Source organism: Heloderma suspectum, chromosome 1, assembly GCF_057233095.1.
Source record: "Heloderma suspectum isolate Gila_16-S chromosome 1, 16-S_ref, whole genome shotgun sequence".
NCBI lineage: Eukaryota > Metazoa > Chordata > Lepidosauria > Squamata > Helodermatidae > Heloderma > Heloderma suspectum.
In genome coordinates, this window is record NC_139458.1 from 137,360,262 (window position 1) to 137,387,986 (window position 27,725).

The window sequence follows — 27,725 nt, forward strand, 5'->3', positions numbered from 1 at the left end:
GTCTTTCATGATGCTGTTACGTCTGTGTACATGTGTTATGACTGTATGAACTTCCAGTGGGCATTTTGACAAGTTGTTTTATTTGCTGCTTACTGGGATGTCTTTCATGATGCTGTTACGTCTGTGTACGTGTGTTATGACTGTTTTGTTTCATGAATTATATTTTCATTATGTCAGCTGCCTTGTCACAGAAAAGCTGAATAGAAATGTTAAATAAACAAACAAATAAACAAACGGTAATGCCTTGTAACATGTCAGGCTTCGGTGCCTACAGTCAGTCCACTTCTTCACATGCAAAGTGTTGTCCTAGGTCAGGAGACAGACACTGTCACGCAGGCGCAGGGTTATAGAGAGAGAGAACATGTAAACGGTGAAGAGAGAAGCCCGCGGAGCGCAGGAGGCACCGTATGTGTTGTATCGAGTGGGCTGCACCCCATGTAAGTCTTAACTGGCACCCCATGCATTTCAATGGGTCTACTCTAAGTAGGACTAACGTTGAACGCGACCCCATGGCTGTAACTTTTCTATGCAAAACTCAACTGTATACAAGGTAAGCAGAGGGCTCCTTCACAACAGCAGCAGCAGCTGTTGCCGTCCTTTGTACGACGGGAGACCCCCTTTCCCCACAAGAGAGACTGAGCTCTGGCCCTTTAAGGCGACACTCCCCCTTACGGGGGAAAACGAGAGCGCAGCGTTCTTCCTTTCATAGCGGGACCGGGAAGGAGCGCGGCTCCCAAGGCGCATGCGCGCCGAATTTATCTACGCAAGAGGAAACCTGTGCGGCAGACTTCAAGCGCCTACGTCAGGACGTGGGGCACGTAGCAGGGGGCGGGGTCCCGGAGCTGGAGTAGGGTTCGCGCGGAGCCTCCCGGGCGGTGCGGCGGGGAGACTCCTCGCCCCGCCGCGAGCTATGTTCCGCTACCAGGTGAGGAGGCGCCGCCGGGCGTGGGCCCCGCCCGGCCTCTGGCGAGCGGGGCCTCCTTCGTGCGGGCGGAAGAGGACGGAGGTGGCCGGGACCACCTTTGCGGTGACCTTTGACCCGTCCTGGGAGCTCTTCGCTCTCCCCTTCTGCTGTCTGAGCTGTCCTGTGGCGCGTGCCAAAGGCGAGGAGCGGCCGCTCTAGGCGTGGAGGGTCTGTGGACGGTGACCCAGGAGGTCCCCTGCCCGCGGAGTGGGTGGAAGCTAGTCTAGGCGGAGGAGAACGGGGCAGCCCGTGGCCGCATTCTTCTGTGCAGGGCGGGCGCCTCTTTTCGTCTCCCTCCCCCTCTCTGTTCAAGTGGATCTCTTCATTGCAGACCCCCTTTTCCACCAACAGTCCTGAGGATAGATACGGGAAGTGCCCACTCTGTCGCCCACCCCTAAGCAAGCGAATAACTAGGCTTGCTGGAGCTGCTTTCGCTTGTGATGGCCTTCAGGGAAGAAAACACCCCGCATGCTCATTTGTATTGGCCATATCATACAGAAAGCCACTTAAAAAAAACTTGTGTTGTGTGGCCCTGAGGCTGTATAACATGGCATAGAGGTACTGTGTTGGATAGAGGCCCCAGAAATAATTCTCAGTTGTGGCCATTGGGTTTCCCTTAAGACAGTCATGCGGAAGGAATGTGCATGATCACAGGTGAATGGGGTACGATTGTGACCAATAATCTTGCTGATGAGATAGCCAGACATTGGGGTTTGATTTATGGGAGAAAATCCATAGACTGGAGCCAGCAGTAAGGGTGCATGACTGGGATGAAAGCTAAATTTATTCCCTGCTCCTGGTGACTCCTAGCCTTTCATGGTCATGCCTGCTTCTGTCTGCATATGCCCAGACTCTGTGTGACCAGAATGTTGAGAAGTAGGACAGACAGACAGACATAAACTACACATAATTAGTATGCTGTGCGGATGGAGAGCTTGTCAGTTGCAAGGATCTGAGATGCAATGCATTTTTAGGTGCTCTATGTGTGCGCGTGCGCACACACACACTGCATCCCAGTCTGAGATCTGTATTAGGGAAGATCAAAGGGGCTTTGCCCTCACTGCAACAGTGCTGTTCTAATGGGGTAGATTGGGGGTAAAACTGTGCCCTGCCCCTCATAACCCCAGTCAAGCATGCTCTTACCTGCATAGCCCCATAGCTTGGATTCTTTTTCTTGGTCACGCTAGAGTGTGATGGAATGTTGGGAGGTGGGGTGGAATGTTGGGCACTGGCTTGTATAGACATAGACAGATGACCTCATATACCCTGTACAACGAAGTCTCATCCCATAGGTGTATGTTTATAGTAGCAATTTCTTAAACTGATGCGATGGCTACTCCCTCAGCTACAAATGGGGACTGACAAAAAGCTCCCCAATTTTGCCTTGAGTCTTGAGCTAGAAACCCTACTCAGTGAATTATTTACATTTATATAAATTGTAGTTAATATTAATTATAATAGATTAGTTTTTAAAAGAGAAATAAGTTATGCTAACTACAAAAACAAATCAGTTAAGTGTCACACCTGTTGATGGTTAAAATATCTCTTTTGTTCTAATAAAGTTAGTGCCTTAAAATACTTGACCATTCTTTGGCAATATTTGATCATTATCTGCTTGACTGGTCAGTTAACCAAATCTTTTTTGATAAGTCAAATGCCTGACCCTAGAGTAACACTTATCTGATAACAGTGTTTTTCTTGGCTAGATGTGCTCCTTTTCTCATAGTGGATTTTCACACATCCTTACACTGGTTTTATTTGCCAGAGTGCGTGTGTCTTTAAAAAGTTGCCATATGGAGGGTGCCTCATTCAGGAAGCCCCCTGGCTGGTTTCCATTCCCTGCCTTACTTTTAATTTCTGCTTACTACAGATACTTCGTTTCATTCTTGTTTTCTTTATATATCCAACATAATCAGGTGGTGTTCTAACTAGTAGGGGCTGGTTTGTGCTTTGAAACTGAAATAGCACTTTGATTCATATGTAACTTGAATTGATTCATGAGTGAAACCATTCCCTGTATGAAACACGTTTTGGCATAGTAAAAAGGAAGGGAGAGTAAGAAAATATTAACACAATGATTTACATAAGATGTGTTATCCTTGTTGTTGGGGAGAACAGTATCCTGTGGAAAAGGTGGTATCCAGGTGTCAGTCCTAATGTTACTTATTCTGGAGTTGTCAGCTATAAACGGAATAAGACCACTGCAGAGTAAATAATTTGTAGGCTGCAGCCTCATCTGGTATAGTGCAACTTATTTTAGCATTCACATAGTTTTTTGAAAATGCAGGTTGTGAGCTAAGAGTGTACCACAGCTTTCCCTCTTGTTTTCTGCTTGTTCCAAACAGATATAGAAATAAATGAACTTAAGTTTTGCTGCACACTGCTTGATACCACTCCTGTTCTGCTAGATGTCTGCCACATGTTAAGAGCCATGTGTCAAATGTTAGTTTTTTTCATACATTTATTTATGGGAAGGGGCTGTAGGTCAGTGACAAAGCACCAGGGCAGCTGGTTGGCCACTGTGTGAACAGAATGCTGGACTGGATGGACTGTTAGTCTGCTCCAGCTTTTCTCTTCTTTGTTGTTATATTCATATGCGTTGCACACAGAAGGTCCCAGGTTCAATCCCCGTCCTCTCCCGAATGCCTACCTGAAACCCTGGAGAGCTGCTGCCAATCAGTATCGACAAAACTGGGCTAGATGGACCAGGGGTCTGGCTCAGTATAAGGCAGCTTCCTTTGTTCCTAGCCCCATTTGCCATTTGAATTTCACGACACCCCCTTTTATCTATCCATACTAGGGAATGGATCTAGCAATATTACAGCATGGGAAGGAGGGGATTAAATGGCCACTGTGCAGTTAAGATCCTTTGGTGCAGTGACATTAAAAGTGGTGAATGAGCCTTCTGGCGTAACCTGATACAACATGATCTTGTCAGAGCCTGAGGAATCCTGAAGTTAGCTATTGAAATTGCAAATTGAGTTATGACTCTGCACATCTGGAAGAGTACTTCATCCTGGTTCATAAGATAGGAAGTAGCATTCCACTCTGGAGGAAAGCTGTAGACAGTGTGGTTGTTGTATTCTCATGGGCTTTGTGCCTAATTAGGCCAAATTAATAGGTGTTCTGGTAGCAGGTGCAATTGAAAGATATTTTTCATATTTGTTGGAAGGATGAAGATGGGACCCCATCTACTGAAATTAGAACTCTTGTGATTTTATGTAAGCAAGTTTCTGGGTCTTATGCTTATGGAGGAATCTTTTGGAATGCTATAGGAGGAGGCTGGCATTTCTTTCTAGTTCATGATATCAATACTGTGGGTTTCTTTTATTTTCAGTCCCTTGAAGACTGCCCTCTAGATGAGGATGAAGAAGCCTTTCATAATTTGGCAGAGGAAGATGAAGATATTGACCAGTTCAACGATGATACATTTGGAGCTGGTGCAATTGGTGAGTTTGCATAACAAATGTACTCTAACTTTCCATTCATATGCCAGAGGCTGTCTTATATATATTCTGTCCTTTTACATACTATTGTAACCGTGCGGGAACTTTCTCTTTTCTTCCCTTGTGGAAGTTATCTTAGCTCAGCCCTGACTGCTTGTGAAGCCCTTTGCTATTCCAGTCTTTTGCCTGTGGGGTACAGGCAGATGACAGAGTCATAGAACAAGGAGTGAGGGCAAGAATGCTGAGCAAATATCCTTCCTGCCATTCCTTTGCAGATGATGATTGGCAGGAAGCCCATGAAAGACTGGCAGAGCTGGAAGAAAAGCCTGCATCCTCGGGAGAGCAAGTGGATCGGAGAGTCACAGATGAGATGGACCTGCTGGGAGACCATGAAGAGAACCTGGCAGAGAGGCTGAGCAAGATGGTGATTGATAATGAGCTGGAAGATCCAGCCATCATGCAGGCTGTGCAGACCCGGCCCCTGGTACAGGTGTGCACCAAGTGATGATGGTGTTAATGATGGGAAAAGAATACTCTCATCTGTAGTGGGTTGTATGGGTTGTAAGATCTGTTCTGTGGGTTTAATCCCCATCTTCCCTTCTTTGCAGCAGCCAGGTGGCCTCAATTCAAGCATCTGGGATGGTCCTTCGGTTCTCAGGCGCATTAGAGGACCGCTTCTCACTCAGGTGCAGTGCTCTATTCCCCTTCTGTTTCATCAAAAAAAAAATCTTGGGTTTTCCAGGCAGTTCACGGTGTTCCCTGCTACTTCCATTATTTCACATTTATCTACACAGTATGCTGTGCAAAAGATGGTGACAATGTCTTTGCGCAAGAGGCTTGTGGACTTGAGTTTAAGTAGATGGCTGGAGTAGGGGAGTGGTCTCTGCTGATCAGTGGAGGTTTTGCAAGAGGAGAAAGTCCTTCTTGAGATCATCACAAGATATGGACATACCATATCTTGCCCCATTGCCTCAGTTCTTGATACAGTCTACCTTATTGATTATTTCTTCACCTTGGGTGACTGTAGGCCAGGGGTGTCGAATCTCTTTCAGCTTGAGAGTTGAATTCAATTTCAGAGAAGCTCTCAGGGACCTCATTCCAGTAGCGGGTGTGGCTAAAGGCAAAATGGGTAGGGCCAAAAATACCTGCATACTGTAGCTTTAAGCTCTTACTGCCAGCAGCTAAGCCACATTTCAACCTTTTAGAATGGGGGGAAAACTGCACAAATGCAGAAAAGCTGCCAAACCATAGGTGGTTGGGGGAAAGGAGGTGGGGAACCCCCCTTTCCCTTCTGGGGAACCCCAGAGGGCCAGAGGTTCCCCACCTCTGCTGTAGGCAGTCAAGCTTGTACCTTGAAGCATAGGTCTCAACTGTCCTAAGAATTCTGCTGTGAAAAGGTGCTTAAAACTGCCTGTTGGGGTCTGTCGTGCAGAGAGTCTCTGCTGGGATATAAAGCGCCAGACTGGCTTCTCCTCTGCTTGCAGACTATCCTGAGTAAAATATGTTGGTGTTAGAAACGTGGTGGTGTTGGCAGCTGGGTTGGACAAATTTGTGGAGGGGTGATCTACAGCTATAAGCCATGATAGCCAAATGGATCCTCCAGCTTCAGAGGCAATGTGCCAGAAGATGCTGAGGAGGGGAGGGGGGAAGCGGCAAGGGAGGGCTGTCACTTCTTGCCATGTTTGCAGGCTTTCTGGAAGTGTCTGGCTGGCCCCTTTTGGAGCTAGGATGTTGGACTAGCTGGAGCATTTGAACTGATTCAACAGTTCTTCAATTTTTCATTAGGACTTGTGAAACCTGAATTTTCAAGTAGATTTCTACTCTTCCTGTTTCAATGCTGCCCCCAAAGCACTAATGAGAAAAGTGGCTTTCCTATATGGCATGCTCCATTCCACTGAGATGTAACCCTTCTATCAGATTTACATGGGGCCTGCCTTTAAGCCCTGTCTAAAACTGATGGCTGGACACAGAAGCCCAGCATGAAAATGAACAATCATCTAGAACAGCCTTGCCCAATCTTCTGCCCTCCAGATGTTTTGAAATATTCCCAGCATTCCTGACTATTGGTCATGTTGGCTGGGGCTGATGGGAGTTGGAGTCTGAAACATTTGGAGGGTGCCAGATTGGGGAAGGCTGATCTAGAACTTTGGGGATGCGTAGTTTCAAGAAGCTTCTGATGATTGACAGACATGTCTTTGCCTTCTCCTCCCATTTGTAAATCTCTTCCTCTGAAAAAACAAACAAAACAAAAGCACTCTCTCAGGCTGTGGGAAACAGAATACGGTGTCCAGTTCTGGTCACCGCACCTAAGAAAAGATATTGTTGAGCTGGAAAAAGTGCAGAACTAAAATGACCAAGGGGCTGGAGCATCTCCCCTGTGAGAGAAGGTTACAACAGCTGGGATTGTTTAGCTTGGAAAAAAGGAAGGTGAAGGGAGAGATGATAGAGGTCTACAAAATCATGCATGGTGTGGAGAATGTGGATAGGGAGGCATTTTTCTCCCTCTCTCAAAATACTAGAACCCGGGGTCCTCCTATGAAGCTGATTGGTGGGAGATTCAGGACAGATAAGATAAAAGGAAGTCCTTCTTCACACAGCGCATAGTTAAACTATGGAATTCACTACCACAAGATGTAGTGATGGCCACCAATTTGGATGGCTTTAAAAGGGGGCTGGACAAACTCCTGGAGGAAAAGGCTATCAGTGGCTACTAGTCCTGATGGCTATATGCTTCCTCCAGTACCAGGGGCAGTGAGCCTATGTACATGAGTTGCTGGGGAACATGGGTGGAGGGTACTGTTGCGTTCGTGCCCTGCTTGTGGGTTCCTGATCAACAGCTGGTTGACCACTGTGTGAACAGAATACTGGACTGGATGGACCCTTGGTCTGATTCAGCATGGCTGTTCTTATGTTCTTAGAAGGGCGGTATCCTTGGGTATATATCTTTCCCAAAGTAAAAGAATTGGTGGCACAGCTGAGCAGTGAACCAAAGCTTTTTTATTCACAGTCTACTCTCCAGTATTCAGAGCTGTGTCTACTTGCTGGTTTACAGCTATCAAGGGTATTTACCAAGGATACCAAGAGTATTCATTCTCCATTCCTGACTCTTGCATCCCACAAGGTCCACTTTCATGTGCTGGTTAAATGTCCCTAGTGCACTTCCCACTTGGGGAACAGGTACGGGCTAAGCTACGTTCCATCTCTGTCTCCTCCCAAATGTCCAAGTATTGGAAGTCACTAGCAGGTGTGTTTTCTCCCCTTCTTCTCTCCAGGAGGTGCCCTCTGTATCGGTGCTTGAATATGCCCTGCCACAGAGGCCTCCTCAGGCCCGAGAAGAGGAGCAGGACGTCTCAGAGCGGGCGTTACCCAGACGGTCATCCTCACCAGTCATTGGTAGCCCTCCTGTTAGGGCTGTTCCTATTGGGACCCCGCCTAAGCAGCCCACTATGCCCAACTTTAACCAGCAGGTATTCACCACCACCCCTGTTTTTCTGGAATGAGTCTGTGTGGGTCTTGCTCAGCCTGGTGCCCTCCAGCTGTTTGGACAACAACTCCTGGAATTACTAACCATTGGACATGTTGGCTGGGCTGATGGGAGTTGTGGTCATAGAATCATAGACGAGTAGGGTTGGAAGGGGTCTACAGGGCCATCGAGTCCAACCCCCTGCTCAGTGCAGGAATCCAAGTCAGAGTCTGCAACATCTGGAGGGCACCAAGTTGAGGAAAGCTGGTTTGTGTTCGCAAAGGCAGCGGCCTGGTTCGTACAACATGACTGCTCGCCGTGGCTTGATTTACCCACAGGGGATGTTGCGTGGTGCTGGGTGCCTGCTGGTGCCATTTTTGTCTAACCCTCAAACCATCCCTGCTACCTGGGCTCACGTGACACAACAAACTGCAGCAAGCGGGCCACGCAAACATGGTACCCATGAGCACCCAGCACAACACAACAGCCCTCGTGGGTAAATTAAACTGCGGTGAGTGCCGTGACATGCGAATCAGGTCAATGGAAGCAATAACACTAGGAAGCAAGTCTTGGGTTGCCACCATTTGATAACATGGGAAAGCGCTTGCTGCATATTCATAGACTCTGCCTTAAACCTAATGTTCACTCCAGAAGGGAATTGAGTTAACTTTTGCCAGCTGTCAACATTGACCTGATTCCCTCAGCCTTGTTAATGTTGAGGATGCAGTCTGGTATCTGGGAGCTAGACGCAGAGGATGTCATTTGTGGCTGAGGCTTAGACCAGCCCTCCCGCCTGCTTATTTCGCTTCCTTTTTCTTCCGTTCAGCAGATCCTGTGTCCAAAGCCTGTTCACATCAGAGTCCCGATTCAGCAGCGTTATCCGAGCCCCTTCAATGAGAGGATGTCTCCAAACCAACTCTGCAATGTGACGGTAGTTCTGACTGAGTAGTTCTATGTGTTGGCTTGTGCTCTAATACTTGGCACCCTCATCCATTCCCCGATATTCCTTGCTCTTTCTAATGTTCTCGAAGACTGTTCCTCATAAACGTAACTCGGATTCTCTTCAGTATTGCTATGTTTTGAAACAAACCTCTCTGGCCTTGAGTGCATTCAATTTCCTGTGGACAACATAGAGCCTGTAAACTGCAGGAGACCCCTGGGGCACCTTTGTGAACTTTCTTGTGGCTTTCGGTAGAATCGCTTATTGTTAGAGGGACATTATTCCTTTAGTATTTTGCTGTTGCAAATAAGGAAGCCTGAAGAGCTCAGATCCTTGTCTCATGGCATCCAAATTCATGAATCAAGATTCCCAGATTTTCCACACTGAAGTTGTTGCCCTCAAAAACAACTCCAGAATAAGGGCAGCATGTCCAACAACTAACATTTAGTGCCCTGGATTTTCACGATCTGCTGTACCCTATTGACCATAAAGCAATCTAGCAGCCTTATGGCTTGCGATGTACTTCCAAATAGACCTTCAGTTTCTTCCTCCAGTGTTGGGACATGTTGTTGTCTGCTGCTACATTGAATTCTTTTGTCTTTCTCTTCTTCCCAGCCCCCTTCCTCACCCTGGCCTGTATGATAGGAATGACCAACGTACTGGAGGTTCACATGCATCCCTGCTTCGGTGTTGCCTCTTTCCAGCATTTCTAGCTTCTGTATTTCTCCTCGCTTCCTTTCTCTGTCATCTGAATGTCTCTAGAGGTGAAACCTTGGAATGTTTGTACTGGCTTAGTGCTTCTTTTTAGGTTTGGTGTGTTCCATTTTTCTCTTCCTAGAATTCCTCCCTCCTGGGCCACCCATTCCCTCCCAGCGTTACTCCTGTTCTCACTCACCTCCAAAGAGCGCAACTGCTAGGAGGAGCACAGGTAAACATCTTGACTGCTGCCTTTCTCTCCTTCTCCTTTCTGTTGCCCACAGCATTGTCTACACTGTAGACTCTACAGGGTATTCTGCTTTAATGTAGAACTTCTTCCTCTATTTATCTTCCTTTTGTGTTTCCTTCACTTTCCAATTCACTTATTCGGGGAATAGAGAACCATCAACGATGTTTGTTCTTTCTTTCTCTCTCTGTTTTGCATTATCCAATGAATAACGTTTTTGTACTGATGCTGCTGCTTTCTCCTCCTTCCTATAGGCAGGCAGGATGTCTCCCAGTCAGTTTGCACGGGTTTCGGGTCTTGTTAGCAACCCTCTTGCGTCCATGAACCCCAAACTGCTCCAGGGCCGAGTTGGGCAGATGATGCCTCCAGCCAGTGGGTTTCGTGCCTTCTTTGGGGCACCGCCTGTACCATCATCGCAACACCATGCCCCATGTCCTGGAGCCCACTTGCAGAATCTCAGGTAATCCCCACTTGCTCCACCTTTCCTCCAGTGAGACAGCTGAACTGAATTGTGTCTGTGGATCCTCCACTGCCCTTTCCTGAAAGACAACCTTATTCCCTAGGCCTCAGCCACAGATATTCAGGCCAGATACAACCCACCTTCATCCACAGCACCGGCGACTCTTACACCAGAGGCAGCAGCAGAACAGGAAGTGAGTTTTGGATGCATCTGTGTGCTTCTGCTGAGGTAGGGAGGGAAACCTTAAATGCCTTCACAGTGCAAGAAGTGAGGTACTGTTGGGGTTGTGCATCGTTGATACTGAGGAAACCCAATTTCTGTGCCAAAGTAACCTGTGCAGATCAAGTGCCCCTGCAATATGTCTGTGTTTATAAATCTAAGTCAGAATTTCAAAGAATAATTAGAAAAATATGGCAAGGACTCCAGTATATGGGAATGGGATAGACTAAAGGCTTAGAGATTATACTAGACTTCTAAACACAGGCAGAGTGCAGAGGTAGCCATAGGAAAATGAATGATTTCTTCATGCCATGCATAAGTATAGAATTCATTGCTGCAAAATGGGGATGGCTACTAGCTAAGACAGTTTTAAAGGAGCATTAGACCATGATAAATGCATAGATTTATAAGTCATAATGGATAAAAACTAAATCTCTGGTGACTAGATATGGAGAAAAATGGAACGGCTATTGCCATCATGGCCTGCTTGTGAGCTCTTCCAGAGCATCTAGTTGGCCACTGATGGACACAGAATGCTGGACTTGGCAGGCGTATATTATTATCCAGCAAGATGGCTCTTATCTTCAGGAGACAGCTGCACAGGATACTAAAGTCCCACTCTCGATCTAGCCCTTTTCCTTCACCAAAATCAGCCTGTAAGTTTGTTGGTTTTCTGTCTGATCAGGATTAGAAATTTGCTTTTAAAAAGTTCTTCTTATGCAGCCTGTGGCACAGGGATCACACAGCACACCTGGAATATCCATAGCCCTGAGTTTCTGTTGTCTGGAGGCATTTCTCAACATCAAAGGGTTACTTGAATCAGACTTACATGGGAGGTCAAGTGAGTGATTTCATGACTTGCCAAAAGATAAGACAAGTTCACGATTGGGATAAAATGTGCTTATTCAGGTTAAACTTAATCTCCCATATCCTGCTGATGGTTTACTGCTTTTACAAGTTTGGAAATCAGTACCATGGCCCTACATATTGCGTTGATCTAGGGCTGTCTCATGATCTGTAGGAATTTGCTTGAGTCTCTTATATCTCTTCTCCATCCCACTTGGGATTGGGCTGTGGCAAGAGATTTCTTACAAGTCTGCTGCCCTGGAATACTTCCATAGAAGGACATGACATATAACTGTTCTGTGTTGTGTTTTCCTGAATTCTGTGGCACTCCTTTCAGTCAGCACCGGAATCTAAATGGAGCGACAGGGGACCGAGGGAGCCACCGAAATAACCATCAGGAGCAGATAAAGAAGGACCCGTATGCCAATCTCATGTTGCAGCGGGAAAAGGACTGGGTGTCCAAGATCCAGATGATGCAACTGCAAAGCACTGATCCATACTTGGATGACTTCTACTACCAGGTTGGTACTTCGTATACTTCATAAGGGTATTGTTGACTAGCTTGTCCCAGGGTATGCCTCCATGGAAACCAGAGTCCACAGGCACTAGCAGCTGGACACTCCTGGGCACCCTTTCTCCCATACCTGTACCCTCTAGCTAGTTGATGGAGAAAATTTAGGTCTAGCTGTGATTCTGAAGAATTCCCTTTGTCCATTTAACCCAATTAAGGCCTGTAATAGTACTTTGCTCTTTGTCTTGTCGGGGATGGCAGGTTCTCATCTTGGCTAACGGCGCCAGGCTGCTGGTGGTATTCTAACCACTTCTCTGTGCCTTAGAACTATTTCCAGAAGCTGGAAAAATTGTCTGCCGCTGAAGAGATGCACGGTGATGGCCCTAAAAAGGAGCGCACTAAACTGATCACCCCACAAGTGGCAAAGCTGGAGCATGCCTACAAGCCAGGTCAGTGCCTCTTGTGTGCCAAGGGCCGGCCTAAACCTGCAGCAGAATGAGGAAGTGGAACTGGGGCGTGGAAGAGTGGGCTAGGCTACTTCACACAGTAGGGCAGGGTTGGGTTGAGGTACCACTACTGAATGCTACCACGTATTTATAAACCCCCACAAATGTCCTACAAGTAGAACACAAGCACATCAGGTGAAGGGGAGAGATGTGTGTTCCTTGATGTGCTAGTTTTCTATTTGCAGGGTGTTTTCCATACGGGGGAGCCTTTGAAAAGATGACTCCTTCCCCACCTGCAGTCTAAAGTGGAATAGTCCATTCCGCTCCCTCAACTCTACCCTTGTGCTGCATATACTGACTACAGCTAACATACCACTGTGGAAGGCGTAAAGAAAGGCATGCTTATACACTGCAAGGAGCAGTAGGATTTGCAGGACTGCACAGATGTGAGCTACTTCTGTAACTGTAACACAGCCTTGGTGTCCAGGTTGTTGATATGAAGGCTCTGTTTGGTTGCTGGAGTACTTAATTGGAGAGGGACAGGACTATTAGACCTGTGTGTGGGGAAGGTGAGGTATTCAGGCCAGTAGGCTGGCTCATGCAGTTCCACCTGCACTGTTTTTTCTTTATGCTTGCAGTGCAGTTTGAGGGCTCCCTGGGGAAGCTCACAGTCTCCAGTGTGAATAACCCCCGCAAAATGATTGATGCTGTAGTGACGTTACGAGGTGAAGAAGACGTAAGTTTCCCTTGCGGTAATACCTTGGCTCCTCAGTGGGCATCTTGTCATCTCTTGTTCTTATACTTCTGTCTTTCCTCCTAAATGGGAGCTCTTGTCCTTCTTGTTCCCTGCTCTGCTCGGGTTGCAGAGGAAAATGTTTCTAAGCAATGGGAACTCTTTCTAGAATGTTTTGCACTCTCTTCCTTAGGAGACAAAAGAGAAGCAGGTTCGAGATAAACGGCGTCAAACACTCTTCACTATTGAGAAGGTAAGTTTGATGTTAATTCCTCATCCAGCACAATATTAAAAGGGAGTTACTAATCCCATGTCTGGTGGTGATGGCAGCAGCAGCTTAACTGCAGGACATCATAGGTAAAGGAGACCCATCCCTACCTCCTTCGACTTAGATGGAATCACTGGAATCACTAGAGCATCCTTTTGATTAGCTATGATTACTTCATTTACTGAGTTAATTTCCTGCTTACAGCGCAGTTTCCTCTTAAATGAAATTAGTTAAATTAATGGTCTTACTTGGCAGGCACAAACCCTAGTCTGCCTAAAGCAGCCATCTGCTCCATAAGAACTGTGAGTGTAAAAAAAAAAAAAAAAGCCTTTAAGAGACCAAATCTATCAATTTAGCAGTGTTCTTCAGACATTGGAATCGTAGCTCTATATGGAATGTCTCCTGGCATCACGTGTATGTGGAAATAGTGGATAGAGATGAGTGTTTTTCCCTCTCTCACAATACTAGGACTGATGAAGCTAAATGGTGGGAGTTTCAGGACAGACAAAAGGAAGTGGTTCTTCACATAGCACATAGTTAAACCATGGAATTTGCTACCACAAGATGTGGTGATGGCCACAAGCTTAGTTGGCTTTGAAAGGGGAATAGGCAAAGTCATGGAGGTTAAGGCTACCAATGACTACTAGTCACAATACTAGCTCCAGTATTGGAGGCAGTTTGGCTCTAGATACAAGTTGTAAGAAAATACAAGCAGGACCGTGCTCATGTCCTGCTTGTGAGCTGCCTGTAGGCAACTGGCCAGTTCGGGAACAAGATGCTAGATAGGCCTCTTCTTACGTATGTATGTCTAAAACTCACCTCTTGATAACTAGACATACAGTCTCCTCCTGGATGTAGAAGATTATGAGAGGCGATACCTCTTGAGCCTGGAGGGTGATAGGCTGGCCTTGATGGAGGAGAGGAAGCAGAAGATCTGTGACATGTATGACAATCTGAGGGGGAAAATGCCCAACCAAGAAAGGTAAGAGTTCACCCAGTAGGACACTAATACACCAATACAATTCCAAGAAATGCAGTTCCCTCCAAAATGTTGCTGTTTCAGTTCTTCTCTGTTAAGAGGAAACCCACTTTCTGTTCAGAATGGGCTCCTTATACTGTAGCCTATGAGTCTTCACTGTGCTTATCTCAGTGCCCCTTGGAAATTTGAGAATAGCTTGCTAATATTTTATACAGTTGCTAATAGAAGCTTTGGAGAGAAATAGTAAATTAGCAAAAGAATGGCAGTTGTAAGGGAGGTAAGATGCAGGACGTTCATGATAGTAATGGCATCCAGATCTATCTAGTTCATTCTGAAGACAAGACTCTCTTGCAGTCCATCCTTCTGCCATAACCTTGTATGTGCATGCACACAATGGATAGCAGGCTGCTCCCTATGACTTGAAGCGCTCTTCAAGTACTTGAAAGGTTGTCACAGAGAGGAAGGCCAGGATCTCTTCTTGATCATCCCAGAGTGCCGGACACGGAATAATGGGCTCAAGTTACAGGAAGCCAGATTCCGGCTGAACATCAGGAAAAACTTCCTGACTGTTACAGCAATACGACAAAGGAACCAATTACCTAGGGAGGTGGTGGGCTCTCCCACACTGGAGGCGTTCAAGACGAGGCTGGACAGCCATCTGTCAGGGATGCTCTGACTTGGATTCTTGCATTGAGCAGGGGGTTGGACTCGATGGCCTTGTAGGCCCCTTCCAACCCTACTATTCTATGATTCTAACATTTCTTAAGAACGTTGTCCTTTTTTGGCCTGAAAGGGATGGGCCATTACTATTTGTTGGTTGTAGGCATATGCATGAGAAACAAAGGGAAGTCTGCAGTTAAGTGGTCTGTGTATGGGGATAACATTGCCTATTGCCTCCCCACTCAAAATTGGAGAGATGTTGTGTTCATGAAAAGAGCATTGCAAGAAAGATTGGAACAGGTTGGAGCAAATTTTGCTCCTGGAAGGAAACAGGGTGGCAAACTTTACTTGTCTAGTTCCTTCCAAGATCACTGGGTCAAACATTTTTGTAAACTTTTTTTGTAGCTCTTCTCCCTTTCCCCCACCCTCAACTTGCTTCTTCTTTTCCTTTAGCAACCTGCTGGCACGTGCTGTTGTTGCAACCATTGCACACTCCATATCTGCCCCCCCCCTTGCTGGTTTGTAGACTGGATGCACCCCTCAGATCACCCAATTTTGCTCATCCAACTTAAGATGATCAGCCAAAAATGGTTTAAATGCCAAATAATTATTTGACTGTAGCATGATCATCACTGTTCTCACTGAAATCCTTTTCAAGACTCTCTTAGGCAGCCTTCCCAAACCTGGTGTCCTCCAGATCTTTTGGACTTCAACTTAAATCAACCCTAGCCAGAATGGGTAATGGTCAGGATTGCTGGGACATGTAGTCCAAAACATCTGGAGAAGGCTGCTCTTAGGGTTCAGAATGACTCAGCATACATTGCTAGATGTTTACCTTTGTGAAGAATGAGTAATGTTTTTTTGAAATGTATCTGTTTTGTAGCAGTGGGTGAAGCCATGACTTTAAAAGCCACCCCGCTTTCATGTGAGAGTGCCCGCTGTGCATGCTGCCTAGAGAGGAATGGTATGGGGGGAGAGTGTCATGTGTTCTGGTTCTTCCTAACAAGGAGTTCTGTGCTCTCTTCTGACAGGCTGAGTGATGACCCTTTTGTGCAGATTATGTGCATTCGGAAAGGAAAGCGTCTAGTTGCCCGGATCTTGCCCTTTTTGTCCACCGAGCAAGCAGCCAACATACTTATGGCTACATCCAGGAACTTGCCCTTCCTAATCAAGAAAGATGCTCAGGATGAGGTGAACACAATTGAAGAGACAGATGTTCCCACGGCGGGGTCTTGAGTGTTACAATAATTCAGGAGTTAATTTGAGCATCATATGTTTTCTCTTAATAAAGGAAAAGAAACATTTCACAGTTTGGATTAGGTTTTCTTGTGTTGTGGATTAGCTACGGTCTTTCAGTCAAGTCAGTAAGGCTGCAATCCAGTCACATGTACGTGGGAGTAAGCCCCACTGAACTTAGTCGGACTTGCTTTTCAGTAAAGATGTATAGGATTGCTCTGTAAAAATGTTCAGATTTTAGCTGTTGGGTGTCAACCAGAGTACACTGCTTGTTTTTCCCATTTCCTTCCCCCATCGCTTAACTTAGGGAACAATAACGTTACATTAACTTGTGATCCTAAAAAACACTAGGCTACTATGTACAGTGTAGGATGCCAGTGATTTTCCTACGAGTAATTTCAAAAAGAGGTGGAGAAGAATTTGGTAGCTTGGTTTTTGTTTTGTTTTTTCTGCTGTACCATGGCTGCACTAAAACAATAGCCTTTTTGCATAGGTTAATGGTTCTTTCTGGTCTTTTAAACTGTGATGTTACACTATTCTTCACATGTTGAAGTACCAAAGAAATAAGCCTGAAAATGTCCTGTATGAGACAGACTGATACATTTCAAGGAAAACCAATTAGAAAGTGTCTGTCTTGAAAGCATAGGGAAATGAAGGTGGAGAGTTGTTGCTTCCTCCAGTTGCTTCCCCTAAAGTTGTGTCCCTCAAACGCTATAACAATATTACCCTCAGCACACAGTAGTTACCTGTTTTTCTATGACATTTTAGAGGTGCAAAGATCAGATCATTTAGGACAAAAATGTCTTAAAACTTATTAAAAACCCTGCCTCTGGCTTGTTGTATGGCCTTGTGCTAGATACTTCTCTCTGGACTACCATCCTGTGTATGAAAATGGGTGGCAAATATTGACTTACGTTATACCCCTTGAGCTCTGTGGCAAGATTTAATTGGTGCTATTGGTCAGGATAAAACAGTAAAGTTCCTAGCCTTGATGTGATGCTATTATCTCATTCCACATAGTCATGTCCTAACTTCGTTCCCCTTCACCTCTTGTTGAAATGTCATTAATTTTACTCCTTGGCTAATTCAAAAATTGGTGCTATCTCATTTCTGCTAGGCTCAAAAGCTCAAGAATCGGCATATTCTCTGGATTTGCTCTTCTGGTGTGTGGCATGCTTCTAGTCGTGTGTGTAAATAGTATGGCCATTTTTTTCTTTTAATCTCTTTCCTCAGGTGCTGCCTTGCCTATTGAGGCCTTTCTCCCTTGTTCTCTATCATCTTCCACTGGGAACTGTTGCCAGCATCCTACAGCAACTAATGAACCTACCTCAGAGCACAACATCGACAGCATCTGCCAACCTACACCTCACAGCTGTGCTCCAGAACAAGGTTTCTGCTGCTTACCCTGCTTTTATCTATGCCCCACCCAATATACCAGTAGGCTCTGACTTAGGACTGTATTGCTACAAGATGTAGAAGGTGTTACTGTTGGGGTTTTAAAGGTTAATATGGTCCCTTCATCCCTATCACATTAATGTGGTCCCTTCATCCCCATCAATGGGAACTTTGTGTCTGGCATGCAGAGAGTACTGATTCTAGATTTCTCTTCTCCCTGGTATGACTCCCAGGGAGAGGGGGAAAGACCCTATAACTAAGGGAGGAGGATTTCCCAATCCACGTGCTCTTGCCCAGTACCTAAAGCTGCATGCGAACAAACACTGACAACAACCTGCAATGTTGACACGTCTGCTTGTCATATATTTGCTAAGATACAAGAGGAGTGCCCTTGTACCCTCAGCTCAGTGAGGATTTGGGGTCAATACATGTTTTTTCTTGTATTATGGGGTAATTCAGCAACTTCTCTTAACTCTCATTTTATACAGCTAACTCTTTTGTATATGGTTTTTATCTTTCTGGCCCTTGAATCCTAAATTGGTCAGGAATTAAAGGAATTGGCCCATCCCTTAAAATCATAGACTTAACTTGGAAATCACTTTTTACTAGAGCAAGTGTGCATAGGATGGCATGCTTAATTGCTTTTCTCCCCCCGCCCCTTTCCACTCCACAGTTTGGCCTCTCTCTGCTGTACTTGATCTTGAGCCGTGGGGAAGAACTGCAGAGTTCAGATTCTACTACAGATCTCATGCAAGACAACCAGTGGTGAGTCTGGGCAGCTGTATCTAATTCTTAAATTATTTCTTCAGAAATCAAGTATTTTGAGTTTGGCTCAAAACAGATGCAGAGAATCCACAACAGTAGGTGAAGGCCAGTCTATGTAATTCCAGGGTAGGCTTCTTTCTTTAGCGGCCACTTAATCTGTTAAGGTCACTTCTTGAATTGTAATTGTAGCTCCAGGAGTACTTGAAATGGCTTCTGCAGTTTCCTTAATGTTGATTGGAAGACTAAGGAAAGAACATTTCCAGAAATGGCCTCATGATACCTCCCTCGAAGTTGTGTGTGTGTGTGTGTGTGTGTGTGATCTAAGCCGCAACTCTCTGTGTCAGAGTAGTGCCCTGTTGTGTTGATCAACTTGACTTAAGAGTTGCATGTGGAGCATGGTCAACCTTAAAAAAGGAAAAAGGCATACTATGTCCACCTTGTTTGTCTTCCTCTCCTGAGTCAGACACAACTGGAGAATGTCCAAAATAACCCAATGGAAAAGAGAACAAGTCTCAGGAAATAGGAAAAAAAAGTGATTCTTCAAAATAGCCGATGATGGAGTAGCCATGAAAACAAAGGGAGGTTACTTCCATGGCAAACCCCCGCTTCTGTGTCATGTACCAGACTCTGCACAAACAGCATTCTTATCACCACCACGACTATCTTGTCTTTGGCAGGACAGAACTGATGTTCATGGCAACCAGAGAGCTTCTCCGGATCCCGCAGGCAGCCTTGGCCAAGCCAGTGTCTACCCCCTCTAATCTTTTATCTCTCTTCTCTCGCTATGTTGATCGGCAGAAGCTGAATGTGCTAGAGACAAAGTTGCAGTAAGTATATCCTGTTATCCATATTTTAATAGAAGAGGCAAGGAATGGTAGAGAAGAGAGGGAAAGGGGGCATTGATCTCGATAGCTATGACAAAATTGTTTTTATCTAATGTTACAGAAATGGGTGGGTAAATAGAATCTGATGTCAAATGCCCACAGTGTTAGAGGTTCATCAGTGGGGTGGTGTAGCAAAAGAGGTTTGGCAGAGAATTCAGTGTGAGTCTACCCAATCTGAAAGTTTTAGTGATACTAAACTTTGAAGCCATTAAATGAATACAAAATAAAATTGGATGAAACACTTTTCTGTGAAGCCTTTTGGCCTAACCTTCTACTCTTCCATTCTTAACTGAAACAAGGCCTAGGTCTGTGTAACTGAATCTGCTCACATTCATTACTTTTTACTCTTGCCTCTCCCCTATGGGGTCCCCACTGTCGGAGTTCTAGATTGTAAGCTCATTGGGGCAGAAACCAGTCACCTTGCTTACATTACATTTTACATTGATGGTACAATACAAGTGCATCAGCTCACTGTGAGGGTATGGTTTTATTTAAAGGATGGGTTTGTAACAACAATACTGTCTTGTTATGTAAAATAAACATGTTAATATGTTTAATCAAATTGTGGATTACTTGAAAGGTGGCTTATAAATATTATCCTTGAGCTTGGGAAAGGACTCTTTACCTTTCTAGTTAGTACTAGTGCAGGCAGTCTGACAACTCTCATTGCCTTCTGCCATTTCAGGTTGATTCAAGGAATACGGTAGAAGGCCTCAAAATGCTGTCATGCTGGTCTCCATCGTTGCTGCCACCTCCAGAGTATTTTAGTGGGCAAAGAGGAGGCAGTGCCTTCTTGAAATAAACCCTTGCGGGATTATGTCTCTGGCCCAGTACCGAAGATTGCTCTCTTGCTCTGAGCTTGGCTGGGGATGTGCTTTCCTTCTCCACCCCTCATTGCCAGTTTGCAGTTCTGCATGTCCTTGCTGCATTAAATTCACCCAAGGCCCTCCCCTCAGCACTTTCACAATTACATTTCCTCCATACAGACCCCATTTTCCCCACCACACTACTGATGAACTAGTAGGAAAAGTAGTTTCACCTTCCTGTCTCATTGTTAAGAACATACAGAGGGGCGGCGGGAGGCGGGCGGGAGTAGTTGTGTCCCTTTACTGTGGAAATGGAGACAGCAGATGCTTCTGTCTCTCCTGTATGTTAGAGTGTGTTTAAACAATGGGAATTCCTTCAGCTTGGCCCACTGGTGAGTCTATTTTTCTGCTCTTCCAGTGCCAGATGCCTCATTATAGAGTTGCCCATTCCCTACAAAATGATCACCTTTCTGGACTTCGTAATGAAGCAACATCATCTTTGCACATGTGTCTAGTCTTCCCAAGACTCATTTTCTACCTGAGCTTTTTGCCTCTTGACCCACATCTTGCTTCAAGGTCCAACTGGCCGAGATCCCCCTGTAGGCTAACCAATAAGGTACCTGGAATTAATTCCCCTGGAACAGATTAATCTTAGTGAATTTCAGTATCATACTGCTAGGATCTGCTGTTTTTTGCTCCTCTTTTGGAATGTGGTGAGGTTTTTTTTAATTTTTACTCTGCTTTTAAAAACAATTTGCACATGTAGGTATTCTCCAACAGTAAAATCCTGTTACTAACTGACTGCCTCTCCACAGTATTCTCCTTCCATCTCCCTTTCCCCTCCTCTCGAATCCAAATTTCTAACTAACTATTCCACCACTTCCTTTCCTCTCAGTCCTTTAACCTTTCTTGATCCCTTTCTTCCACCCTTGCTCCTTTCAGTACACATGATCAAGTGGTCCATTATTATTATTGTGCTTTTACTTTTTGGTTTGGTTATGATTAATGAAAATTTCTAAATTTACATTTTTATAGGGTATTGTAAATAAAAGAAGTTCTATACTTGTGGGGAGTGTGTATAGTGGTGTTCTGTGTATGGATCTTGCTTTCCTGTAAACTTTTGGGCCTCAGTCACACAGACTGTTTTTTTCATGCAGTAGAAAGTCATGTATGAGCCCCTGAAGCTGGAGAAATGTAGGAGTAAAGTGTGAATGAAGGCTTCTTGGCTGGTGCCAAAAATCATTTTTTTTATTTATTTTATTTCATTTCATTTCTATATTGCTCAATAGCTGAAGCTCGTTCATGTTGCATGAATTGATTACTAAGAGAACTCTGGCCCAGGCTAAACTCCCCGTTTCAGTCCTGCTTTTTGCTCTGAATCATGGAACAGCTTGGCTGTAAGAAGAACTCAGGTCATTCTAACTTAATCATATGCCACTGAGCTTTATTTCAAGGTTTTATTCATTGCAGCCATCACCACCACTGCTACCCTTCCAATATGCTTGCTCCTAGTGGTTTCTGAGAAAGGTTTGTTCTTGAAGATCTGCCTTCTGGCCACAAGTGTCCCCTCCTATCTTACCCTTCCCTTTATCATCACCTTATGTGCTGGTGATGGAGAGAGCTTTGGCACGCATATAGGCTTTGAGTTTGTCATATTACCAGTCAGAGCTTTAAAACAAAAGTATTTTACTGAAAAAATGCATGGAAGAAGAGGACCTCCAGCTAATAGTATAAAAGGTTAAAAAAACAAAAACACCCAAGCCTACTCAATTTGCCAGTGTACCAGCAATGCCTCTAATCTAGAAAGTTCTAAATTGCTTCTAAATCTAGAAAGTCACTAGATTAGGATTAACATACTATCAAAATGGGAAGGACAGCAATTTCTGAAACTTGAGGGAAATCAAACCTTTTCCTTACTACTAAACTCTTTTCAAAGGGGATGTGATAGAAGTCTAGCTACTAAGCCACATTTCCTAAGATTATCAATGAGCAGTGCACAGTCACCCACCAGTGATGATTGTACATGAGCGGTGGGCAACACATGGCTTGTGGGTTGCATGAGTGCCCTCACCCCCAGGCTGTTTTTGCAACACCTCCCCACACCCCCCCCACACCCTATTGCTGACCCTGCAAGCAGCAACAAATACACCAGCAGTTTTTCTTGGAAGCAAGGTGTGGGGAGCGTGCACCGTGTTTTGAAGCAGCTTATGCTCCCGGAAATGCGATTTTGTTTCCAAGCAGGTTGTGTGCTCCCCATGCACCTTGCTTTCAAGAAAAATGCCACTTTTTCCAGCCACTGAATTGTGGCAGCAGATTTGATCCCCCCAACCCCTGGAAGTTGTCCATCCCTGCTGTACATGATATCAGCCAGGTCTTAAAGGGCAACTAGGAAATGAGGTTGGCTTTCCAGGCAATAAAAATTAGGTCTAAAATTCTTTCTCTGTTCTAAGTCTGCACCAAGCCGAAAGCTGAAATTGCTTTAAAATGTTCAATAGCTCAAGCAATACCTTGAGAGGGCAATATATAAAGTAAGTATTGTAGAATGAATGTTACTGCATTTATACATTGCCTCTGTGTGAGTGGGGTTGTTTGCCTTTTAAAGTACTACCAAAAAATGAAACGGTAAAGCAGCAGAAGCCCCTAGCAGCGGTTTCTCAAGGGGGTTATGGCATAAGCCCCCTTGCCTGGGCTTTTCAGCCTTCATAGTTCTTCTGAGCTTTAGCTGTCTGAGATTTTGACTGTCACGGACGAGGCAATCCTATATTCATGTTATAAGGGTGGGTGGGGAGGAGGGAGACACTGCTGCTACACCACCAGAATGGCAGCTGTACCCACTGCCTGCTAAGCCTGGGAGGGAAGAAAAGAGCACAACACAAAAAATAAAACAGGCCAAAAATAACAAGATGCCCCCAGTGCTTACGAGTTGGGGTCTGTGCCAGTAACAAACAGACGTGGAGGTAGCCTCCCCAGAGCTTTGTCTGGCATGTTGCCATTCCCCACTATGCAAGAAATGCAGAGAAGTAGGCAACAGAGGCAAGGGAGCTCTGTGGCACTGTCTGATAAAGCAGTATGGGAGATGGATGGTTCAGCCCCCCACTGCTGAGGCAAAACATTTTGCCTTTCCTTTGTGTGTGGTACAACCCCCCCCCCCCCAAACAATGGAAGGCAGACATGGAGCCAGGCACCAGCAACAAGCAAGGTAAGTCCATGGCATAGTCTGCAGAGTAGGTGCAAAGATTCTTAGGGGGTTGCTGGTTCAAATTCACACCAGGATCTCCTGGTAGCTATTGCCTATTAAAAAGGGGATAGTACAGTTGTGGAAACATGAATGAATGCACCCATGATCTCAAGGCCACTGGTTCACATACTCCAAGGGGTTAATGTGTTGCACACATCCTATACCCTGATAGTAGATGGGAACCTCCAGGACAAGAGGGCAGAAGAAGTACAGAGCACAAAGCTCCCAAGCATCTAAGTCTCACCAAGAGAATATCCTGCCACCACTGCCATCCTGGCTAGCAACCACCCAGGAGCATACATCTCCCCACACCCAATGGCTGGGGTGGAGAGAAGTGTGGGGCGAACAGAGCCCAGGACAAACACATTACTACAGCTACAGGAGGATACAGTGCACCTGTCCCTGGAGAAAGCACAGCAGATGTAGGGGGAGCTACACGCTACTACCCCATCCTGTCTGCCCTATGCTTGGCAGCAGGGCCCATCAGATGCTAGAGCCAGGCACAGTGGGCAACACTTGGTTTTGCATCAGGTATCTGGGATGCTTAAGATGCATTTAAGATGTGACATGAGGGGGCATGTGATGGAGGCACGCAACAAGGCAGCCATGGTCATGAAGGTGTATGCCATGCTGCACAAGACATGGCCCAGAGGCAGCGGCTGACCGTCACTCCTGCAGAGCCAGAACAGGATGTGCCTGAGGCCCCGCTAGTGGCTGAGAAAGCCAGCACCGCACCAAGATTGCAGACCTGGAGTGTGTCACTAGGAGCTTTTCCAGGGAATGTGGGTAAGCATACAGCACACAGGGGCAGGCAGGAGGAGTGGCCATAGACATCATGTTGCTGAGCCACACTGAGTGGGCAGGTTAGGGAGTCCATGACATGCCAACCTGCATCTGTGCAGCAGGGAGGATGAGGGTCATGCCAGGGCTGTTTGGACAAGAGCCACCACTCCCATAACATTGTGGGGCAGGCCCTTGTCATGAGAAGGCTAGCTGTAGCAAGTATGGCAGCCCAGAGACATCTGCTGTGTAGTGATGCCCATGACATCATGGGCACATCCCCATGATGGCCATAGCCACAACACATCTTCAGGGTGGCATAAGGGGGTGTGACCAAGTGCACTGCCCCAGGCAGACCCTGGTGATGTCATCACCAAGACAGCCCCAGAATGTGCCTGGCAGCAGAAGGAGCCAGAGGTCATTGCCTGCTCTGGAGCCTAGAGACTGTTGGAGCCCAACTCAGGTCAGCAAGCTGCAGCTTGCATCTGATGTGGGGTTCCACGATCCCAAATACAGAAGAGGTCTGGGAAAAGGTCAGAACCAGGATGGCTCAAAGACACCACAAAGTAAGCCTAGCACAGAGCTCACCATGGGCTGCCCTTTCACAACCTGCCTTCTTCCTCAGACTCCATTTTCCCTGTCTGGGAACGTATGGACCAACCCATGTTCTGGAATAAGTGGCACCCAGGTGTGGGCCTGGGGTCAGGAAATCATGACACTGGTGGACTAGTGGGGAGGGGCTCACAACTGTGCCGCAGTTAAGCCCTCACTTTTCCTTGGAGCTGGATGCAGATTACGGGAGGGATACAGCAGAACGAAGAACGAGTGGTGCCACCTGAGGGATCAGCCAGTGTTCATGCTGAAGCCTACCTCCCACCCCAATGGGAGGGAGGGGTAGACTGCCGTGCCTGTGATTATACTCATTCCCCCTTGGGGGTTGCAGAGGAACTCTGCAACCCCCAACTCTGCAACCCCCAACTCTGCAGGGACATCTTGTTCTGCTCTGTGTGTCCGGGCTGTAACTCTGCAAGGAAAGAGTACTCTAGAGTGTCTGGGCAGAAGAGACAATGGCTGGAGCCTTTGCCCACAGAGAGCATGGCTGCACGTGGAAGGCAGTGCTTCCCTTGTGTGGGAGGCAATGCTCCCCACTGCCAGCCGAGAAGAGGGTTGCAGAGTAGGTGCCCCTCCCCTCTTTCCTTGCATACATGTGTAGGGTGCTCTGCCCTGGCACCTCAGTTATGAGGTGGAGTGGGGCTCCCCTGCGTGTGGACATGTGTGAAGCCCCTGTATGTGGAGACACTGCTCCCAGTTGTTGGGTGCGGGCAGAGAAGAGTGTTAAAGCAATACAGTTCAGACAAGACACCATATTCACATCTGACAAAGGGAGGGGCAAGGAAAGAGAGGGAAACAGCCGCAGCAGGTACATTTTGTAGCACGGTTCCTCCCCTTCCCTACCAGAGTGGGGCACGTTGTTCTGGCACCCCCCACCCTGCCCCACCCCCAGTTGTTGAAGTTGGGTGGGGTGTTTGTGACTGCAGTCCTAAAGCAAAATACCTTTTAAGGATTCTAAGCAGAGAAGCCTTAGCACAAGTCTGCCTGTGTGTTGTGAGCACAGACTGTTTTATGCAAAGTGCCCTTTCTCTCCATCTCCCCATCACCAGAGTTCCCTCCCCATTGCAAGCTCTAAGTGTGAACAAACGTAAGACCAGAAAGTTATAGCCCTATGCCACACACCCTGTCATCTGAGCAATCATCTCTGTGTGTAGGGTTTACATGTTGCTGCTAGTGTGCTGACTGGGTGGTAAGTTACACCATATCATATGCGTGGTCGTTGTGACATAGGTGAAGCGGGTCCCTATACGGGCTGGTTATGGCAAATTTCTCCTGCCAGGTCTGGGGTCGGTGTAAAGTTGTGCTACTGAAAGGTGTGGTAGGGTACAGCACACATGTGGTCCTCCCCTCTGCTGCCCACAATCCCACTGTTTTGGCCATTCCACTGACTGTCCTGCGGCGGTATTTTTCATGGTGGTGGCAGCCGGGTATTTGGTGCTCTGCTGATAGAGCAGGCATTTCACCAACTCCTATCACACTCCCGTGGGAACCAACAGCCTACATCTGCCCATTTGGCCCACAGTCTCCCATCCTCACCTTCCCACCAACACACACACACACACAGGGTTAGGATTTTTTTTTGTAAGATTCCATTGTTACCAATGGGATTTTTTAAAGCTTAACTGCTACACAGGGAAGAGACTGTTTCTAATCTTGTTTTTAATACTGTATTTTAAATGTGATTTTAATATTTATATGTGAACGACTTAGGGATTTTAGTATATTTTACGGTATATAAATATTACAAAAAATATATATATTTTCGGAAGGTCGCTGCAGGACGAAAGGGTTAATCCTACCTTCCCCACGTGGTGCACCCCCCCCCCCCCGCCATGTGGCAACGCCTTGAAGTTCCCAGTAATACCAATGGAAGCTGGTTTTTTTCAAAGCCTTATTGCTGTGCGGAGGCGGGGCGGGGGACTCGAGGAGAGGAAGCAGCAGGGGAAAGAAGGGGAGAAAGAGACGGAGGAGGAGGGGGGGGGCGAAAGCGACCGGGGTGGGGTGGGCAGCCCGCTCGCCTCTGGCATGCAGCCGATCTACTTTCGGCTCCAGCCCCGCCTAGTTCTGGCACGCAGCCCTGGACAGCTTTCTCCCCCGGGAACGCAGCCGTGGGCGGCGGGTAGGTTTCCCACCCATGCTGCAGTACAGCCCCTCAGTCAGCAGATCTCCAGTACAGGATTGCGCCCTAAGTTTCTCAATTCCAAAATAGCAACATTTTCAGCATTTTAAAATTCCATTCCCATCTGGAAAGCAGTGGAATCCGGTTCCCAAGCGAAGCAGACAGAATTGTGTAAGCGCAATAGATAGCAAAATAAACTCCAGGATTAGGAACAGACGGAGTCCACGCTCGCTATCCATCTGCAAACAAAATGCTCTCGGTATAAGATCCAAGCCTCTGTGAAATATTTACCCTTCCAGGAATTTATTTACCTTTAAAGTAATTGGCTTTACTTTAATTCACATGTGCATTATGCCTGCAACAGCTTACTGTAGGAAGAACGGGTGGCAGCAAGAGCGGTTTTGCTGACAGTAGCATCCTATACGAAAATCATCCACCCTAACGAATGGGGTGGGGGGTCCTTGCTACAAAGTCTGGGGATCACTAGAAACTCGGCATTATCTATATTCTCCTTTGAAGTCTGAGCATAGTGACCCTAGGTGCACGCTGTAGTCGACAACAGGTGTGTCCCGGCGCAAGGTTTTACAGCCACAGCCCACCACAGCCTGTTTCTATGCCTATGTGCACCAGTTGATGAGGAACATGGGCGGGAGGGTACTGATGCAGTCATGTCCTGCTTGTGAGTTCCTGGTCGACAGCTGGTTGGCCATTGTGTGGACAGAATGCTGGACGAGGTGGACGCTTGGTCTGATCCAGCATGGCTCTCCTTATCTTTTTATATTCTATCTGGAGAAGTAAGCGCCACTTAAATGAACATAATTTAATTCTCAAGTAGATGTGTATAGGACCCAGCTGACTGGTTGGCTATTTGCCAAATGCTGGGGCCAGACTCTTAAGCGAGGCTGCGGTCTTATGCATACACCTGGAACTCAGTAGGTCTTCTCGTAAACATGCATATGATCGGGCTACACGGGTGTAATAACGCCATTGGATCTGGAGCGCCTACTCGACT

General features: G+C 46.3%; 1 protein-coding gene across 3 annotated transcripts; it reads left to right on the plus strand.

The window, feature by feature from the left end:
• The first annotated feature begins 733 nt into the window (after positions 1 to 733).
• PATL1 (PAT1 homolog 1, processing body mRNA decay factor) lies at positions 734 to 21,041 on the plus strand. 3 transcript variants are annotated; one of them, XM_084859771.1, is made up of 19 exons: positions 734 to 925; positions 4,302 to 4,413; positions 4,686 to 4,900; positions 5,022 to 5,096; positions 7,683 to 7,877; positions 8,703 to 8,804; positions 9,652 to 9,741; positions 10,011 to 10,216; positions 10,320 to 10,409; positions 11,619 to 11,802; positions 12,118 to 12,241; positions 12,877 to 12,974; positions 13,165 to 13,224; positions 14,073 to 14,221; positions 15,910 to 16,069; positions 17,348 to 17,503; positions 18,183 to 18,274; positions 18,952 to 19,101; positions 19,844 to 21,041. In XM_084859771.1, exons 1-19 carry the CDS (start codon positions 743 to 745, stop codon positions 19,863 to 19,865), a joined length of 2,463 nt encoding a protein of 820 aa, XP_084715897.1. In that variant the 5' UTR covers positions 734 to 742; the 3' UTR covers positions 19,866 to 21,041. The 3 variants fall into 3 exon arrangements, with proteins under 3 accessions (XP_084715897.1, XP_084715887.1, XP_084715893.1); XM_084859761.1 differs by having other exon boundaries at positions 819 to 925; positions 5,019 to 5,096; positions 8,700 to 8,804; XM_084859767.1 differs by having other exon boundaries at positions 819 to 925; positions 5,019 to 5,096.
• Positions 21,042 to 27,725: the final 6,684 nt, after the last annotated feature.

Coding starts and splice junctions, on each gene's coding strand:
- PATL1 (XM_084859771.1), top strand. CDS start 743: ATGCGCGCCGAATTTATCTACGCAAGAGGAAACCTGTGCGGCAGACTT. Junction 12,975..13,164: donor CGTTACGAGGTGAAGAAGAC/GTAAGTTTCCCT, acceptor TCTCTTCCTTAG/GAGACAAAAGAGAAGCAGGT. Junction 19,102..19,843: donor GTGCTAGAGACAAAGTTGCA/GTAAGTATATCC, acceptor CTGCCATTTCAG/GTTGATTCAAGGAATACGGT.